This window comes from Malania oleifera, chromosome 9, assembly GCF_029873635.1.
Source record: "Malania oleifera isolate guangnan ecotype guangnan chromosome 9, ASM2987363v1, whole genome shotgun sequence".
Lineage (NCBI taxonomy): Eukaryota > Viridiplantae > Streptophyta > Magnoliopsida > Santalales > Ximeniaceae > Malania > Malania oleifera.
In genome coordinates this window covers 29,162,284-29,183,477 of record NC_080425.1, presented here as the reverse complement: position 1 = coordinate 29,183,477, position 21,194 = coordinate 29,162,284, and the positions used below count along the sequence as shown (strand labels likewise).

The window sequence follows — 21,194 nt, the reverse complement described above, 5'->3', positions numbered from 1 at the left end:
AAGGGTGTGTGAGAAGCTTTCTTATAAATAGTGTGTGAAGGCCATGAGGTGTAGGTTGTTGACGAGTTTGAATTGAGAAGTTAATGTATGATTTCCCACCCCCCCAACCCCCCTTGTATCTCATCTTCCTTCTTCCTTCTTCCTTCTTCTTTCCCTTTCCTTGTCTCTACCCATCTGACATTCTCTTATGGCTGCAGATGCATGATGCTGTCCTGCATCACTCTGTTTGATCCACGGAATATTGGATACTATCTGTACAATCACCTGTCATACACCATAAATTAAGGAAAACTTGAATGTTAAAAATATTTAAACAGTGTTATAATATATTCATTTCATAAGTTATACTACTCTCTATAAAAAAAAAATTGTTTTGATGATGCATAATCCTTGCAACCACCCTCGTGCTTGAAGTTGTTGCATAGTGATGTTCTTGCAATGATGAGTAGTCCATCTTAATAAATGAATTTTTTGTCGAAAATGTTAGTTATAATTGGGAGATGGTATCTGACGCACTTCTAAAAATGATTAGCACTATGGCTATCCCAAGCATAGGAGTTACGTCGTGTAATGTGTAACCCAAATAGGCCAGATCGTCTCCTCAGGGAATGTAGATTATTTTTAAACTAGCACGAAACAGGAAAAGAAAATAAGAAAACAATTTTACTGAACATGGTTCTGATTCGAAATCTTAGAGTTTTTGAGATTTTGTGATGAAATTAAATGACGCGAAACCTAAAATGTGAATCTAATACGCATAAACCAACCAAACAACTCACTAATTAAACACTCAAATAGTAAACCAAAGAAAGCTAACATCCAACTTCGACAAAAACCTAAGAGTAATGAACCGACTCTACGCAATAATAATTTGAATAAAATAGATAGATCTTGCAATATCTCAACATACACCGAAGCTAACAATGACTCAACTAAATGAAAATAAACTGAGCTAAACGATAAATAAAACTGGACTAAATAAATAAACTAAACCCAACAATAGAAAGACTCAAACATTTCCTAAATAAAAATGACTAAATTTAGACTAATAAAAAAAAAACTCCATCAAGATATTTAACATGACATTAGCTAGAGTAAAGTAATTAAGCAACCACAAGGAAAGGAAGGAATGAGAGAGTCCTAATCAAATACTTAACTTCAATATACTAACAGCAAACAAAAGAATAAAAATGTCCAACAAGTATTAACTCCTACAATGACCTTGAAATAAAACAAATAAACTGAACTTAATAATATAAATAATCCAATAGAATTTAAATTCAATCAACTACAAGAAGAATAAACTAAATCTAATCACTTAAATAATCTAAGCAAGTGTTTAAACTGAAGAGAAAGAGAGACTAAACAAACATTAATCTAATAAATAACACTTAATCTAAACAAATTCTTTTAAACAAGTGTTAATCCCAGCTTGAAATGGAAACAAATTAAAAGCTTAGCACTAAAAAATAACTCTTAACAATATTAAAATAACACAAGGAGAGAGAGAGAGAGATAATGGAGTGGCTGGCCGTGAGTTCAGCTGGAGGCTCGGGTCTCCACACCAAAACAGCCGCAGCGGCGCAGCTCCCAAAGTTTGCAAGCAGCAGCACCTGCAACAACTCTCCTAGCTTCCTAGCAAAACCCTAGCCCTTTCCTCTCTTTTTACTTTTTTACTTTTTCTCCTTTTTGCCCTCCAAAAGCACGCACGAATTGCTCCCTTCAGCGCCCAGCGCCTCACACCCCACACACACAAGGCCCGCCCCCCTTTTGTTAGTCTTTGCATGGCCGGGTCACATCAAAGACCTGGCTCACTATTTTTTTTTTTTTTTTTTAATTCCCAATTGTACACGGCACACACACAAAGGCTTCTTTAATTGCATGCAGCCTACTTTTCTTTTTGCACACACACACACACACACACACACAAGCCTTTAATTTTTTTTCAATTTGACTCCTATTTGTTCCTCAACTCACACATGGAGATGGGCCTCCAAATGCACGCATGCAAGCCCACTTTCATGCCCACATGGCCCACGGTTCTTGTATTGTTGTAAGCCCAGCTGCCGGTTCTTCACTCGATGCTCAGCTTATTGTTGTACACACGGCGTCTCCTTGTCACGCATATGACTCCCGGCTTCATGTCCTCTCACGCACGCCCTTTTCATTCACGTGCATTGCCTCTCATACACTTTAATTTCGGCTTTAGTGTCCAAAAATTATCCTGCAATAATAAAATACCAAAAGTCCATAGATTATCGAATAAAAGCCCAAATATTGTAAGTTAAGCTCAATGTTGAAATATTGAACATAATTAGACATTTAATTAGAATTGTAATCTTTAATGCACGAATTTAAACGCCTAATTACGCAACTTTGATGCGTAATCACGCCCTTCAACTAACGTTTTGCTAGTCTCTAGCAAATAACGTGAATGCAATCAAACCAAGGGAAAAACAGTCATAATCCGAATACTTATGAAAATCACATGCTAGGAAATATGCTTAATGAGTTTAGGAGCACAGGACACAGATTAATCCATGTTACGTATCAACTAAGAGATTTATACACCATTTAGTAAAACAACTAAGATAATGGAGTGTAGCAAAGCTCACGTGTACAAGAAAGGATCAGAATTCCAAGATTGACTACCAGCAAATATTAACGGTTTCAAACACACCAATTAATCTGAGACAACCGCATGGTCTTACTCTAATTCAAAACCATTGTACTGTCAGCTTTCACACTATTGCACTTTAAAAGGCACTCATTTTCTTGATTAGTAAGGACCCCAGTAGCAGGTCACGCTACTACACTTTAAAGGTACCCACTTTTTGTTTAGTTAGGACCCTGGTAATAGGTAGCCCTTTTCAATACACAATTGTTCCCCTCTATTTGATTTTTTTTTTATTTTCTTTATGCAATTGATCCCTGGCTTGTTTCTTATTTTCATTTTGCTTCAAGTTTTTTTTTTTCTCTTTTTTTTTCCTAAGCCATTAGGATACGGTTCATTAGAGTCCCAAACAATTGAAGTGCATATCAACTAGAAACAATCTAAGGTAGTCTTTCTAAGTCTTTTAACCTGTGTAGTGTGTGTAGCAGAACTTTCAACATCCACCTCTTGGTTACAACTAAATGAAATGGATAAAGTTCTCTTTTGATTTAAACTCTGATTTGCACTATATCCTACATGTTCCATATCCTCAAAAAGAAAAAAAATATTTGGGCATGCAACGTTCACAAATAAGGAATTCAGCATGCTCTGAGCTCAATAACATTATTTCCCAAAAGGTGGACCTAACTAACATGCAAACATCACATGCAATTTTTACATTGAAATTCTATCACATGGAAGCACACAATTGCACACAATATCACATACAAATGCTCTCCCCCCAACTAAAATGAGACATTGTCCTCAATGGTTGAAAAGAGAAGCAAAAGAATGATACTAAGGGAAGTAGAAGCGTACCTGGGTAGAGAATTAAGGGAAAAGAAAAACTGATACTAAGGGAAAAAGGTACTTGAAAATAAACTAAAAATGAAACAAAATGAAAGTAAAGGAAAGAAAAATATCACTATATGTCTAGTGGAGGCTTTGGAGGAATTTCATCTGGTGAGTGCAGGTTTATAAATTGAATTGGCGAGTCTCCAAATTTGAGTCGCCACAATGAATCAGTCTTGTTACCTGCCTAAAAGTTAGCCTCAATTAAATCAATGCCCTCTAAGGTACCAGACAAAACATGTGCAGGTTGGCTTCCTTGTTTTAACAAGGAAGGATCTTTATTCAGTATTTTTTTTAGGAAATTCACTTCTTTAAGAACCGGTCTTGTGGCAGAGTTGTCAGAATGGTTACCTTTGGTTCTTCAGAAGTATCAACATTGAATTTTTACGTGGTTCCTTTAAACGTTCACCACTCTGCTCACCCTCTTTATCGGGTGTACCCATCACCTTACCACTGCAAAGATTCATTTCAGCATTGCGCTCCTTGACATTTACTCCAATAGGGAGAGACGGTTCCACTACTGTCAATCTCTGAGGATAAGGTACCACAGGTTGGTACTCCTTATTAGTCTCAGCCTCATTAACTGACTTCTTCACTTTTGGGCTTGCTTCCTTTGATTTTTCTTTGACTTCATCTGTCTCAGTTGTAACTTCAGGTGTCTCATACCACTCTCCACCATGTGTTGCTCTCAATGGTTGAGCTGCAATTGGTCTTCTGTCAATCATAGTGTTCCACTGCTGAGCATAGTCAACTAAATGATCTAGAAAATCCAATGTCTCATCAGACTCCTTGTCGAAGAAATCTCTTGAACACATAGTATGAACGAACTGTTTCGATTTAGGAATGAACGCAATATAGAAATAGTTGACCAGTCGCCATGATTCAAATTCATGGTAGGGACACATATTGACTAGATCTTTAAATCGCTCCCAGCTTTCATGAAATTTCTCGCTAGCTCTTTGCTTGAAGTGATTGATCCGTTCCTACAAAAATTGAGTTCTCTGTGATAGAGAAAATTTATGCAGAAATTAACATTCCATATCATTCCAACTAGAGATAGAATGAGGCATCAAAGAATTAAACCACATCTTCGCTCTATGCTTTAAAGATGAAGTAAATAAACGAAGTTTAGTAAATTTATCAGTTCTAGCACTAGGAAAAAAAATATTGATAGTTAACTTAAACTTCGTCAGGTGTCGATAAGGACACTTGGATTCCATCCCGTAGAATTGAGGTATCAATGACGTCCTTCCACGCTGAGTCATGAAATGAAGTGCGTTATCAGATAAAACAGTGTAAGATGGTGCAATGGTGCATGTAGGCTGCAAAAAATCCATAAGATTGTGTTGTGCAGGTACAGTCATATTTTCTTCAAAACTTATTTTTTTTTTTTCATGAGAAAAATTAAAATAATGGGAAAAACACTAGTTTGAAACTAAAACTAACATTCCCCGACAACGGCGTAAAAAACTTGACTCACTTCTATAAATGAGTAGTACTATGGCTATCCCAAGTATAGGACCTACATTGTGTAATAATTAGCCCAAACATGCCAGATCGTCTCCTCAGGGAATACAAATTAATTTTAAACTAGCGCGAAATAGGAAAAGAAAATAAGAAAACAATTTTATAGAACATGGTTCAGATTCGAAATCTTAGAGTTTTTGAGATTTTGTGATGAAATTAAATGACACGAAACCTAAAATGTGAATCTAACACGCATAAACCAACCAAACAACTTACTAATTAAACACTCAAAAAATAAACCAAAGATAGCTAACATCCGACTTTGACAAAGACCTAAGAGTAATGAACCGACTCTACGCAATAATAATTTGAATAAAATAGATAGATCCTGCAATATATCAACATACACCGAACCTAACAATGACTCAACTAAATGAAAATAAACTAAGCTAAACAATAAATAAAATTGGACTAAATAAATAAACTAAACCCAACAATAGAAAGACTCAAATATATCCTAAATAAAAATGACTAAATTTAGACTAAAAAAAAAAAACTCCATCAAGATATTTAACATGACATTAGCTGGAGTAAAATAATTAAGCAACCACAAGGAAAGGAGAGAATGAGAGAGTTATAATCAAATACTTAAATATAATAACAGCAAACACAAGAATAAAAATGTCCAATGAGTATTAACTCCTACAATGACCTTGAAATAAAACAAATAAACTGAACTTAATAATATAAATAATCCAACAGAATTTAAATTCAATCAACTACAAGAAGAATAAACTAAATCTAATCACTTAAATAATCTAAGCAAGTGTTTAAACTGAAGAGAAAGAGAGACTAAACAAGCGTTAATCTAATAAATAGCACTTAATCTAGACAAATTCTTTTAAACAAGTGTTAATCCCAGCTTGAAATGGAAACAAATTAAAAGCTTAGCTTTAAAAAATAACTCTTAACGGTATTAAAATAACACAAGGAGAGAGAGAGAGAGAGAGAATGGAGTGGCTGGTCATGAGTTCAGCTGGAGGCTCGGGTCTCCACACCAAAACAGCCGCAGCGACGCAGCTCCCAAAGTTTGCAAGCAGCAGCACCCACAACAACTCTCCTAGCTTCCTAGCAAAACCCTAGTCTTTTCCTCGGTTTTTACTTTTTTACTTTTTCTCCTTTTTACCCTCCAAAGGCACACACGAATTGCTCCCTTCTGCTCCCCTTCAGCGCCCAGTGCCTCACACCCCACACACACAAGGCCGCCCCCCTTTGTTAGCCTTTGCATGGCCGGGTCACATCAAAGACCCGGCCCACTATTTTTTTTTTTTAATTCCCAATTGTACACGGCACACACACAAAGGCTTCTTTAATTGCATGCAGCCCACTTTTCTTTTTGCGCACACACACACACACACAAGCCTTCTTTAATTTTTTTTTTTTTCAATTTGACTCCTGTTTGTTCCTCAACTCACACACGGCAATGGGCCTCCAAATGCACGCACGCAAGTCCACTTTCATGTCCACATGGCCCACGGTTCTTGTAATGTTGTAAGCCCAGCTGCCGGTTCTTCACTCGATGCTCGGCTTCTTGTCGTACATGCGGCGTCTCCTTGTCATGCGAATGGCTTCCGGCTTGAAGTCCTCTCACGCACGCCCTTTTCATTCACGTGCATGGCCTCTCGTACACTTTAATTTCAGCTTTAGTGTCCAAAAATTATCCTGCAATAATAAAATACCAAAAGTCCATAAATTATCGAATAAAAACCCAAATATTGAAGTTAAGCTCAATGTTGAAATATTGAACATAATTAGACATTTAATTAGAATTGTAATCTTTAATGCACGAATTTAAACGCCTAATTACGCAACTTTAACTTGTAATCAGTATCGCAGTAGTTTCTGGCACAGAGAAACTTGGAGTTTATTGTTCTCTCAATGGATAAACTCAAAGTTATCAGAAGAATTATTGTTTACTACATATAACAGATAAGTGAAATCAAATTCAAAAAATATTAAATAAAACTCTGTAAAATTCATGTGGTAGTGTAGTATTAGAAAAGATTGAATCTGATAAATTATATACAAATCCAAAATTTTGTTCTATAAACTTGAAGAATCAAAGCGACAACTTAAGAAACAGTCATACAGTCCACAGTATGCAAAAGTAAAATGAAATATGCAGACATTCCATTGTAGTTTGAAGAATGCAAAAAAGGAAAAAAAGAAACTGTTAATATTTTTTTTCTCCAGTCTTTATTGCCAGATGTGATTTCATCTTCGCTCCACTAAATTGGAGTCCTAGTGCTGTTCCTTTATCTCCTTACTCCAAAACTAGGGTCGCAATGTTGACCCATTCCCCTCATAAATATGGTGATTTAAATGAGTCATCCACCTTAACCTTTTAATTGAAAGAATTGAAATGGGTATTATTGAAAACACACTACCTATTTGCAAACTTGATCAATCACATCGCATATCTCTGCAATGCTCTCCAAGAAGGCCCCCTTTATTGAGTCTTCAGTTATCTATAGCTCCTATGCTGTGCTTAGCTCCTCCTCTAGTTCTGGTCGTATTTGTCATCAGGAGCTCTTCCAATGACTGACAAAATTTCCTTGGCATGTTTGTTTGCGTGGAGTGTGGACTGTCCTCCCTGCAGAAGATACTTCATCAGAATCCCCATAGCTTATCTTGGTAATTTTTCTTTATTTATATATTTTTCTTTTTGGTGGTTCTCTGTTTGGTTTCTGAGAAGATGGAGGAAAGAAAATAAATAAAAAAAAAGAAAAAAAGAAACTAGAGGTCTTTTTTCACTCTGTTTTTGGCTTCCAAGTAATGAAAATTTGCTGAGCTCAATTAGGCCATATGCTTTCATTAGGTTTAGCTAAATGGGGATTTTAGTTTCTTTGCATCCTATATAACAAATCTAAGATACCGAAGTTTGTTCTTTCAACCCCTACATTTTTTAAGCAACCAAACTAAGATCAAAGTCAATCGAAAATGGATATTTATTCTGTCTTCTTGGATAGAGGTTCTTGATTGGATTGATTGGAGCATTGCACAAACCACTTCTCATTATTTATTTTTTCTATTTTCCTCATCTCAACTTCGACAATTCAACCTATCCTAGTCCAATCAATTTGTATCAAGTCAACAATCATACAATTCTATACATACACACTCATACATACATATGTACGTATATAAATACACGTCTTCCTTTTTTATAAAATGGTCATATGAGAATATTGGAAAACGGAAGAAGGAAGAATGAGAATATCATGAACCACTTTCAAATGGGTGGGGTCATAAATGGGTCCAACCATTTTATATAAGTGGATCATACATGGGTAGACAAGTCATTAGGCAGCTGATCCATTCTGAACCATCCCCCGCCCCCCCCTTTTGAACATGTCTAGTTGGATCCTTAGAACCTTTGCAGGAGTTGGAAGTGGAGCACAATATGGCATGTCACATGTTCGGTGTGACTGGATGATATTCCTTCTTCTGGGTGTACAACCAACGTATAGTTGGATACTGGCAGAGCGTGCCCAAGACAATTAGAGAAGAAGAGAATAGCTAGTATATATGATGATATGTTAGGCTGGCTGACAGCATGCTGGAAAATAGAGCCAAGCTGATGGAATAACTGGGTGACACTTTTCTGGTGGTGGTTTCATCAAAGCACTGCAGGCAAGGACATTTGCATGATACTTTGGGTCTTGTCAATCATCTCTTTCTTCCTTAGAAGGCATTGGTTAAGCATCCAGTTCCACCACAATAATGCCTGCTGTCTATAATTTCGAAGAAGCTAAGAAGATTTTATTGTTTTAACTATTTTTAGGGTTTAAAAATTAAAAGCACAAAACCCACTAAATTTTATTCTTTTATAATTTTCCACTCATGATTGTTTGCATAGGCGACCTAATAAGGCTCAATCACCTGATCTGTGTTGTGCAGCCATAGTAGTGAGACAAATGCCAACCTCTTTTGGCATTGTTCTTTACTTAGAAACCATGGAATTATCCTTTTAGTGTTCTTTAGGAAGAATTGTTATGTTAGTCCAAACACCATAGAATAGCTTTCTTGTATTATATTTTGAGGCTTTTGCAGACAAAAATATGTTAAAATTTAAGGGCACAAATGCTGTAATGGCTGTGGTGTGGGGCATTTGGCTAGAAAGGAATTTGAAAATTTTTGGGATAAGATTTTTCAGGTGAGTTGGCTTTGGGAGAGGGCCACCTTTTATGTCCCTTTATGGGTCTGAATGGTGGATGCTTTTCTAGGAGTTCTATTGTGTCATATTTAGTCGACTGGCGATCTTTGTTACATTGGTTGTGTGATGACATTTGTTGTGTTCTGTTATGTTTTGCTTTTCATTAACATGTAAACTTTTGGTTTGGATATTCTCTTTTTCATCTAATAAAAGTTATTTTCTTATTAAAAAAAGGAGAAAAAAGCAAAGAAATACAACAAAAAATGGAAAGATCACGTGGTGTACAAGGTTGTTAATTTTGGTCTGAATGCCCTTTCCATCACGTTTGCTTTCATTATCTAGAAGAGATTTACATAGTTGTTGCCTGATTTTCAGCACTTAAATGCTGCCAGATTTTCAGCATTATTTACAGCCTAATTGCCTGAATTATCTCCGTTAACATCCCCCCTCAAATTGATGCTAGTAAATCAAGAAGCATCAAATTGTCAACCAAAAATTGATGTCGGTTCCTAGAAATTGCTTTAGTGAATATGTCTGCAATTTGATGTTTGGTGGAAATGTAGGGAAGATTAGTCATTTGTTTGTTTAAGGATTCACGTATAGAATGGCAATCGACTTCGATATGTTTCGTATGCTCATGGAAGACAGGATTAGGCACAATCTGATTAGCACTGGTATTATCATCATGAAGAGGAGTGGAATGAAGCTGAGAAAAACCAAGTTCACTCAATAACCCACAAAGCCATGTGATCTTAGAGCACATGGAGGACATAACACGATACTTAGATTCAGTGGAGGACTTGGAAACTCTGTTTTGCTTCTTACTCTTCCAAGAAATGAGTGCATTGCCTAAGAACATGCACCAGTTAGTAACAGAGCAACGAGTATCCGCACATCCGGCTCAATTAGCATCACTATACCCCACCAAGTGTAAGGAAGATTCCTTAGGAAAGAACAACCCGCGTGTAGAGGTGCCCTTCAGATATTGGATAATGCGGCGGACAGCGGCTAAATGAAGATGTCGGGGAGCTTGCATGAATTGACTGACTTGCTCATAGCAAAATAAATGTCAGGATGAGTAATCGTTAAGTAGTTCAAACTTACAACAAGCTGCCGATACAAGGATGGATCTAATAGATAATCGCCTTCCTTTTGACAAAGCTTAAGATTTACCTCCAAGGGAGTCAGAACAGAATTACCCGATTGGAGACCAGCCAACGAAATCACTTCCTGCATATATTTGTGTTGTTGTAACAACATACCAGTCGGAGTAAGCTGCACCTCAAGGCCAAGAAAGTATCAACACAGAAAGCATTCAAAGATGAGTAACAGACCCAATTCTCACCAAGAACTCCAAAACGTTATTCCAAAGAACCTAAGAGAAAGGATAATGTAAGAACAGATGTTCCCTTCTTTTGTGATGAAAAAAAAAAAAATGTAAGAACATATATGAACAAGTCTCCCCACTCCTAAAGCAAAGGACACATACATATGGTGAAAAGGCCTTAATTGATTGTATTTATTTTATATTTTAAACTCATTTAAACTAAATACATGTTAAAAGGTGCATGGTAAACCCTTATATGGGTTAGAGATAACATTGTGTAACTTATGTGCACACTATTTACAATCAACAAGGATGACATTTTGTCATTTGAAGTTTAATTCATCATGTGAAGGAGATTACCAAAAAATATTTTTAGTACAAATAACAGTTTCCAAAGAGAAAAAATGGAAAAACAAAGATGGTTGTTATGTATATACATATATGATAAAGAGCTGACATACTTATACTAATAATTAATCTCTTTCCTGTTAATTACAATCACCATGTGTTACATGGAAGCACATGCAAGAAAAACAAATAGGCTTTTTTTCTTTTTCATTTTTTCGACAGGTTGGAAAACCATTACTCTTAATCTAGCATATTATTTAAATATAGTTGTAATTGAAATTTCTCCATTTTTTTGTAAGATTATTATAGTAATTACTATTAAGTAGACTTAACTTTGTGTTAATTTAGTAATTTAGGATACATAATGGATTTTTTATTTCTATTTTGTGTTGATCCAATTGAGTGGGTTGAGTTGCCAAAGGAAAAAGTTAGTTATTGTGATTTTAATACTTATTTTGATCCTTTTTTATTTTAAATATTTGTTATTTAGTAAAGTTAGTTTGTTAGTTTTAACTTTGTATTTTGATTGCCTATGGTAAAAAAACTAAAAATTATCCAATTGCATTACACATTATGTAATGAATTTGGATAAGTTTTTGGGGATTAAAGAATGTTGCTTTGGGACATTTTGCTTTGCTTTACTGTGCTCTGCATTAGACCTTTATGTGATGTTCCACGTCTGAAGGATCACTAATCTACCACTGGGGGCAAGAGGGTGATTCTGGCTAAAGAACTTCCTGCTTCAGCCGAGTGGTTGAAACATGATTTTCTCATCAGGGCAAGTGGTTGTTTATGATTTTGTTAATAAGTAAAATTCAAATATTTGCGCAAAACTATTACAGTTGGAATTGTTGATACTGGTGAAAAATCTTGTTAAATATGGATGGGCTTAAATTCTAAGAGTACAATATTTGGCCTAATGTAACTATTGTAAGAAAAAAATTCAGACTTGTTATGGGAATAATCCCCGTTTTTCTTAAAAAAAAAAAGGGGGGGGGGGGGGGGGTGGGGGTTGTAGGAGGCAAGGGATGACCGCAGAATGTGATGTATTTGGGAATGATGCAGGATTGAGATCTCTGCAAGCATTGCTTCAAGCTATTAGAAAAGTAGACATTTTAGTGGAGCATGTATTTTGGTGTTTATTTTTTTGTTGATTGACTAAATTTGTTTCTAATTGTGGGAAAAATGTTGGTTTGTGGGTTTGTAGTGAAAACTTTTTTGCCTCTATCTATGTATTATTGTAACGTGACGACTAGTTTTCAATGATTTTTGCTCAAGTACATTGCAAGTTTGTTGCTTGTAGCTTAAGTACCCTCATTGAAAATTCACTAAGTATCAACTGGATGCCTTTATTCCTCTAACCCCTATGCTGTGAACTTTTTCCAGGTGAAGAACCTCCAGAATCATTGTTCATGAAGGAATTGAGAAGAAGGGGCATGACTCCTACTTCACTGCTCGAGGACAACAATAGGAGCATCTATGAACTAGATGAAGAAATGAAATTAATTGAAGATGAAGAAGGTTTCTCAAAGAGAAACTCAGTCTCAGCTGATTTTGAGAAGGGTGTATTTAATCAAAGAGACCGCTCCATGGCATTGAATAGTGAAGGTCTCGAGGTTGATGCATTTTCCCTTACTAATTTCTTAGCTCAACTGTTATATTTTTATCAGTTTGTACCAGCAACTTGGAATTACAGTCTCAATCATGCATCTCTTTTACTTGTATGTATATTCTCTAGAAGCATGATAGTTTTGACTTATTTTGTAGGATTTGCCTCCCCTCTTTATTGAAATGAATTTATATTCTGTTCCATTTTCTATCTCACGTGTTAGAGCAGCTCTGTACTGGGAGATAGATTTACATTTCCATCTGCTTATTTGTTTCAGGGGTTGATTCCGCGAGCTAAACTTTTGCTGACAATTGGAGGAACATTCTTCTTTGGATTTTGGCCACTGATCCTTATAGCTGTTACATTCTTTTCTGCCCTGTACCTCGTAAGCTCCTCTGCTTGTCATTTGTTGCATCTCATGTTTTTATTGTGTTCACCATTTATGCAGTCTTTAAAGTTTCTTTGCATGTTGCATCTCATGTCTTAATAGTCTGCCCTGTCTGTCGTTGATGTCTTCATTTTGTCTCAAGTAGCCATTGTTTTTCTCTATTATGGACTTTTTAAGTTGATTCTTGGCTTCAGTTTTATTGTCCCAGTGTGCTATGTAGTTATCTGCTATTCCTAACATGCAATTGGCTAGCAGGTGCCATGAATGAAGTTGATCCCTCCCATAAACTGTATTACCAAGTATTTGAAATCTATAAAAATAACCCTCTATTGGATTCACTTGTTTGGGTAAGTGTTTTGTGGTAGTGTAATGTGGTGGTGGGAATAGTGCAGTCATGATATGGCAATGGTTGTGGCGGAAGCAGTGGCCATGGTGGTGCTGATAAGTTATGATGATGTTGGTGGCATGGCAATGGTGATGCTTTAGGTAGTAGCACTCAATAGCAGGGTTGTAGGTGGAGGTGGAGGTGGAGGTTGTGGTTGTGGTGAGATTGACAGCTTGATGGCATTGGTGGTACAATGGTGTCAAGTTTGTGGAAATGGTCATATTGTTTTATTCTGTTTTATTATTATAGTTATTATTTTGGAAAAAGAGACTAGGTATGTGCATGTGCTTTGGTGTGGGGGGGGGGGGGGGGGGGGGGTGGTTGGTGTAGTTTGTGTTGCAGCAGAGGTTACATGTAATGGTGGTATCCGACGGGATTGTAGTTTTGAAGATGGCAGTATAATGGAAGTTTGGAACTATGGGCATCCAATTCTCCACGGGCAAGTATTTGTAAAATATCTCCTTGCAAGTGGTGGCCCTTATTCTTTGAGAACCTTAATTTCATTATCAATAGACCCAAGCAAAGCAATAGAAGTTTGGAATTCCTTAGTCGTAGCTACTGCAGAATCTACCTGTCCCTGACCCAGTTGTAGATATTCTTGACTGCTTATGGAATTAAAAAAGAAAAAAAAGAAAAAAGAGTAATCTTAGGGTGCAGGTTTTCTTTGTTGTTTTTATTGTTGATTTTTACTCCACATGATGAACCCTGTTCAGATGAGACTGCATGTGTCATGTTGGGTTAATCCAACAGAAAACATGACTTCTCAAGAAAGAAAATCAATCTTAATTTTTCATGTTACTGATTGATATTTTAGCATGCAAAATTTTATTGTTATTCTGCCATGATAACTGAAGTAGTTACTGGTGTTGCTGATAACCAGTTTGTAAATTTTAAATTTTAACTTGAATTTGAGTTGCAGGAAAGTTCAGAGAAAATAATGCTTTATGGTCCACTGAAAATTTACATGGACAATGACATGTTGGTAGTGTAGATGCATATTCTATTTCATTGAAATTCATGGCATGTCAACCTAGATATATATATATATATATATATATATATATATATATTGTTTACTTGTTCTATTTTCCATACTAAAGTCCAAGTTGCTTTATGTGGTTTTATACTTGGCATGATGGGGGAGAGGGAGGGATATTTTGGCCTTATGTGACAGCTGAATTATTTTACTTATAAAAAGTTTGATGTCAATCCTTTCCCTTTAATTTTCTTTTGGCAGTACTTTGGACAAGCATTAGTCCATGATGCAAGCACCATGCCCATAGTCCCTCCACAATATTTCGATCCATACACCCTTCTGGAAGATGAAAGGATTTCACAAACGGCCCCAGGTGCATATTGAGACAAATGTTTCACATACCTTATCTTCTTGATGATACCTCGACTAGAAGGTTTCTGTTTTCCATCTTCTCTTGTTTATTCTTTTCTTGTATAAAATAGAGACAAGTAGGCATCACTTATATTTTATTTTATGTGTACCCTTCAACGAATTTCTTCTCCAGTTTAAGCTGTAAGCATGGTCCATATGCTGGAAAGATGTCTTGTTCCAGCCTTCCACATTATTGATGGTTTAAATTGTGCTGTGAGAATGAAATTTGTAACCATTGCAATGCCATTAGTCTGATCATAGTGTCTGTTGTTCATTGTTTTGTCGGGGAGGAAGAAGGTTGGCTGGATTGGGGCTTTCTACTGCTCTATGTTTGGTGGGGAAGAATGAAAAAAGGAATAACATTGGTCTATATTTTTACAATTCATTTTATTTCACTTCACCTGCATTCTATTTCAGTGTGCCAAACAATTTATTAGGCTTTGTCCCCACTAGAAATTTGTTGTGCTCAGATTTATGGAAAATGGATTGGCCAACAAGTATTATCTGTTGGTTCATCAAGATATAGGTTGGCATTATTGAAGGTAAACCTTGGGCTTCGATCGGTATTGAATGCCATGCCATGTATCACGGTTCGACTATTTTCACACCGTTGTGAAAGGGCTGTGTGATGCTAGCTAAAACACTCTTGTTTAACTAGTCAACCTATTGTTTACCAACATTCATCCATGAAACACTTTCATTAGCATTCAATCAAACGGCAGCGAAAATAGTAAGCATTCATGAAAGCAATGACAAGTAAATAGTAAATATTGAATCTACGCAATTCATTAACAACACCTCCGTTGACATCGTGTGTTTAGCGAGAGAGGTAAGTAGGCTAAACATGTTGACAATAACTAGTGAGTTTTACAATGACTGATGAACACTCACCATCTCCTAAAGAGGTTTTTATGTAATTATCATCTTGACATTAGGAAATATCAAAGTGACCGAGGAGTCATACTGTCTTATTTGACATACAAAGACACTACTAGCAGAAAATAATCCTACACTAGTATTTACATAATGGAAACCCATCACAAGCACACGAAACAAACGGTCACAGGCAAACATAATGCCCTGAACAAGTTTAGCTCGTGACATTCTCCTCCACTTATGTGGTCGACGTTCTCGTAGACTTTCACGGTAGGTATACTTCAAGTTTGTCCACGAACGGTTGAATATCTTTCGCAGAAATTTAGTTGATTTCTTTGTCATCAAGGCATTTCCACTTCACTAGGAACTTCTGCTGCTTCTTCCTTGAGGATATGAACTCTCTTTCTATAAGGATCTCTTCAACTTCACGTCTGTTAGGTTGCACTGTCTTCAACTCTGCTCTGTTGGACTAACTTCTGCTCAGGTCATTGGTGTCGGCGTTGAATGGCTTGAGGCAGCTGACATGAAACTGCGGTTTTCTCCCCTGATTTGCCCACTTCTTCTTCTGCGTAGAAGCTTTCTCTAGATAGGCTTAGCCAAACTCTACATTCTGTCTCCATTCTTTGGTGAAAATGTACGCCTTGAGACTCTTTCGTCTATACGGCTCGCTCATTGTGTGAGGTAACAGTGGCTGCTGGCCTGTAACAAGCTCAAAAGGGCTCTTATTGTTCATTGAGCTTCTTTGGGAATTACCACAGAACGGAGCCACATCAAGTAGTTGCACGCCATTCTTCTGGTTGTCGTTGACAGAATGGCATAAGTACTCTTCTAGTAGCTTTCTGAATCTTTTCATCTGTCCGTCTATTTGTCGGTGATAACTCAAGGAGATGTCAAGATGTGACCTGAATATCCTGAAAAATTCTGTCAAGTCGTCAATGAACATTAAGTCTCAGTCACAAACAATAACTTGGGGAAAACCCCAATATCTCACAATAGTCACAAGGAACAATTGTGTCGTCTTCTCTGCTGAACAGTACTTTGGTGCGGCCATGAAAGTACCATACTTCTTCCGCTCCCCCTTGTCTTGTTGACAAGTGAGACAAGTTCTAGTATAATCAACCACATTATCCCGCGTGTGCGGCCAACAATACCTCCTAGTAGTCCTATCATTAGAGTCATTCTCCGCAAATACCCCTCAACGAACTTCCTGCGATATCTAGTAAGGTCAAGAAAGGAACGCAACTCCTTCACTGTCGTGGGGATCTTTCGTTCTTAAATCATCCTTACCTTCTCCATACCCCTTTGGATACGATCTTGTTCAACCACATGACCAAGGAATTTGTTGCTCCACTGAGCGAAAGAGAACTTCCCTTTCTTCACAAATAGACTGTTTCCCCCCGACTTGTCGAACACCTCCTGTAGATGCTCTTCATATTTTCTCAAAAACAACATTGATGCTCCCAACGGTGCTTTGCAAGGGCAAACACATCTCACTTCCAATTTATCAAGCTGTTTCCCTAACTCTACTATCTTTGGAGGCGCCATCCAATTTGACCCTTTAGCAGGTGGTTCCACTCCTGATAACAACTCGATCTCATGCTCTACAGTCCATCGTGAAGGCCAATTGTGTGACAGCTTATCCGACAACACCTCCTTGTACTCATCCAACACCACTTGGATGGTCGTAGGCTCCAACTCTTAGCTTTCTTCTTTGTCTACCACCACCGTGGCTAGACATGTCTGTTCACCCTGATCCAATCCCTCATTGAGTTGAATTACTGAAAGGGACTTCCCGTCGTCTCCTTTCATCGCAACGACTTGCACCATGCACAAGTGATCTCCCATTAGACATAGGGAACCAGCCAAAGGCATCAACATTGCCCTCGTCCCCCTTAGAAACTCCATTCATATAATGACTGGAAAGTCATCCAATGACACCGTTGTGAAATTCGCATGACCTTTCTACTGTCCAAGCTTCACAGTAACTTGCTTGACTACTCTCAGAGTAGGTTGGACTACAGAATTAACTGTTTTCATGCGTCCTGTATCATTCTCTAAGGATAAGTTGACTCTCCATGCTTTCGGTTGCGAAACAAAATTATGAGTAGCCCCCGTATCCACCATAGCGTGGGTACTCTTCCCATTTATCCCAAGTCCACAAACAGTAACCCTTTTGCTTGTGTAACTTTCGGTGCTTTTGCCTGCTTTTCTAATGCGTTCACCAGCCGCACTAAACCTACCCTCAGGGCATCATCCTCTTCCTCCTCGATTTCCACCACTTTTCCCGAAGTGGAAGCTTGTAAGGCAGTGAGTAATCCCTTGTGTTGACACTCACTCATTCTTTGAGATCCACCACACAAGTAGCACGAAATTTTACTCTTCCCCTTTCCATTGGGTGTGTTGAACCCTTGAGACGACGAAACTTCCTTTGAGGTTGATAATTTAGAGTCGGCTCCCCCAATCTTGGGTTTGCCTTTCTTGAAAGACTTTCTACTATTTCCTTATTTGTCAAACCGTTTGGACGAAGCGGTATCATTACCAGCGTAGTTAGTCAAGCTTTCTGCAGTAACTTGTGTAGTTGACAAGTCTTTAACTCTTTGCCTATGAAGTTTTGTCCTTACCCACAGTTTCGTCCTCTCAAGAAAATAGAACAACTTGTCCTTCTCTGACATATCCCAAAAATCCAACATCAAAGCAGAAAATTGTTTCACATATTCCTTGATTGACCTCATGTGCTTGAGATCTCTCAGCTTTCTCCTTGTATTATACTTAACATTCTGAGGAAAGAATTAGGGCTTAAGCTCTCTCTTCAAGTCTGCCCAATTATCGATTACACAGTTTCCATTTTCAATATCTTTGTACTTGGTACACCACCATAGTTTGGCATCACCAACTAAGTATATGGTCGCAGTATCCACCTTTGCATGTTTTGAGGCGATCCTCACAGCGCGAAATTTTTGCTCCACATCAAACAAGAAGTTCTCTAACTCCTTGGCACCACGAGCACCCCCATGTGTCCTGGGTTTTGGTACCTTGGTCTTGCTAACTCCCGGAGTGTTGGAGTTCCCCATAGCAAGAACCATCAGATTTCACCTTTGCATCCAAATCAGCCATCTGAGCCTGCAAAGTTTCTATAGTGTGGCGAAAGTCCTCTGACATTTCACCTGTCAAACTTGCTTGATGTTGGTGTGATCCCATCATTTCATCAGCAAGTCCCCTCAGTTAGGCCATCTTGTTGGCCATATTGTTGGTTGTTTCTTCAACCTGCGCTTCCAGCACACTGATTCTTTTAGCATTGTTTGGTGCCATGGTCATTTACCAAAGCTTTCCAAATCACACAACAAAGGTAATTGAATTCTCGTAGCAACTGAGCCTTGGCTTTGATACCAACTGTCATTGTTCGACTATTTTCACATCGTTGTGAAAGGGCCGTATGACGATAGCTAAATCACTCTTGTTAACTAGGCAGCCTATTGTTTACCAACATTCATCCACGAAACACTTTCATTAGCATTCAATCAAATGGCAGTGGAAACAGTAAGCATTTATGAAAGCAGTGGCAAGCAAACAGTAAACATTGAATCTACGCAATTCATTAACAACACCTCCGTTGACATCGTGTGTTTAGCGAGGAAGGCAAGTAGGCTAAACACGTTGACAATAGCTAGTGAGTTTTACAATGAATGATCAACACTCACCCTCCCCTAAAGAGGTTTTTATGTAATTATCATCCTAACACTAGGAAATATCAAAGTGACCGAGAAATTATACTACCTTATTTGACATACAAAGACACTACTAGCAGAAAATAACCCTACACTAGTATGTACATGATGGAAACCCATCTCAAGCACACGAGACAAGCGGTCACAGGCAAGCATAATGCCCTGAACAAGTTTAGCTCGTGACACCATGCCATCCTTGAAGATAAAAGTAAATTTTTACCATAAGCGGATTGTATCTATTGGACAAATATATGTTCACTCAAGATTTGTTTCTCGGAGTCCCAAAGGCTCATGACATCATTATGAGCATGAAGTTCGACGTATGGAACCCCACAAAGAGACTGGCTAGGGGTCTTTTGGATTAAAGATTTTATTTGGGTAAGGAACAAAAAAAAAAAGAAAATTTAGTTTTTGTTATATTTTTTTTGTTTATATTAAATTTTACTAAAAATAAAAAAATATTTTAAAATGAAGAAAAATCGAATGTTTAGGATGTGTAGAAATAAATTTATGTTCGTTGATGTAGTATAATTTTTATATATTTTTTTCAATTTACTATTGTAAAAGTGAATTCTTGTGTTTTTCTCAATATTTTTTCGAGTTCCAAAAGATTATAAATTGATATTTGTGTGTAAGTAATTATAAACATACTCGTAATCTTGAATATTGAAGTTCGCATTAAATGGCTTCCTTCGTCTTCTTTAATTTCAACCAACCATCTGTTGGTATATATATATGTGCAATGCCCACCTTCCACTAGTTGATTGACACACTTACCTAATGTATGGTTCAGATGAGGTTGAAGTAGTAGACCGCAATGGTACTATGAAGACAGAAGACATTCACCTCCGAAACATGGGGGTTCGGGCGCAACGCCATCGGTGGGGTGTATGGAGGGCAACCCCCCTAGACGGCGGGGTTCGGGGACTGACGGTAGGCCCCGACAAGATGGTATGGCCTATCCAGTGTGAACGGTGAGCATGGTAGGCGAGCGACGGTTACCAATGTGAACGATAGCCGCGGTTAGTGGATGACGGTCACCAGTGTGAACTGAGGCCATGGTAGGTGAGCCACCGCCACCTACCATGGTAAGTGAGCCGCCACCACCTACCACAGTAGGTGAGCCGCCTATGTGTTTCTTCCACAGACCAGAGGCTATAAATAAGACCCCCCCACCGGAACAAAGCACACATCTCAACTGCAAGTTGTGCCCTCTTCTGTTATTTCTATTTGTTGTCTTTTTGCCATTGAAGCTCATTTAGTGAGCGCATGGTTGGATAATTTGTTGTAATTTGATTGATGTAATAAAACTGTGTTATCTCTTCAATCGTTTCTTCAAAAATCTTGATGCTATTATTTTACACCATCTTCAACCCAGCTCTTTCATGCCCATCCAAGAAATACCACAGCTCTTGTTCCATTTTCATCAACATTTTCAAGGATTTCGTTTGACCCAAAAAAAAAAAAAAAAAAGGAAAAAAAAAAGAATAAAATGAGAAGAAAATTCTGACACAACATTATACTTTTTGTGTTGTTTCAAGTTGAAATGAGAATGCATATGTAAATTGATTATTTTAATTATATAAATTTAATAAATCTTTAGCTATTGTAATTAAAAGCATAGGGTTCAAAATGAGTTTCAATTATTTTTGGGATCAGAGAGAATAATGGAAAAGAAAAGATAAGATGAGGATTTATGTTTGGTTATTACGAAAAGTTATAAAATATATAACAAAATAAATAAACAAAAACTTAGTATAGAGAAAATATAATGGAATTAAAATTTTCATGTTATTTTCTTTATTTTTTTTCTCAAATTAAATTATTCATCCAAAATCATAACTAAATTTATAAATTAACTTTTTATTTCAATTAAAAAAAATAATACCTCCATTATTTTCAAAAATATCATGTGCATGCCCATAAATTATGTGCTATCCTTATTACCCTAAAAAAGATTG

The 21,194-nt window shown here is 37.2% G+C and overlaps 1 protein-coding gene across 1 annotated transcript in view; it reads left to right on the top strand.

Annotated features, from left to right (window-relative positions):
• LOC131164090 (uncharacterized) overlaps positions 1 to 20,560 on the top strand; it is a 40,481-nt gene extending 19,921 nt beyond the window's left edge. Inside the window, exons 3-6 of the mRNA XM_058121056.1 lie at positions 12,250 to 12,479; positions 12,750 to 12,857; positions 14,483 to 14,594; positions 20,027 to 20,560. Coding sequence (XP_057977039.1) covers positions 12,250 to 12,479; positions 12,750 to 12,857; positions 14,483 to 14,594; positions 20,027 to 20,211 — 635 coding nt within the window. The 3' untranslated portion in view covers positions 20,212 to 20,560. The remainder of the gene's footprint in view (positions 1 to 12,249; positions 12,480 to 12,749; positions 12,858 to 14,482; positions 14,595 to 20,026) is intronic.
• Positions 20,561 to 21,194: the final 634 nt, after the last annotated feature.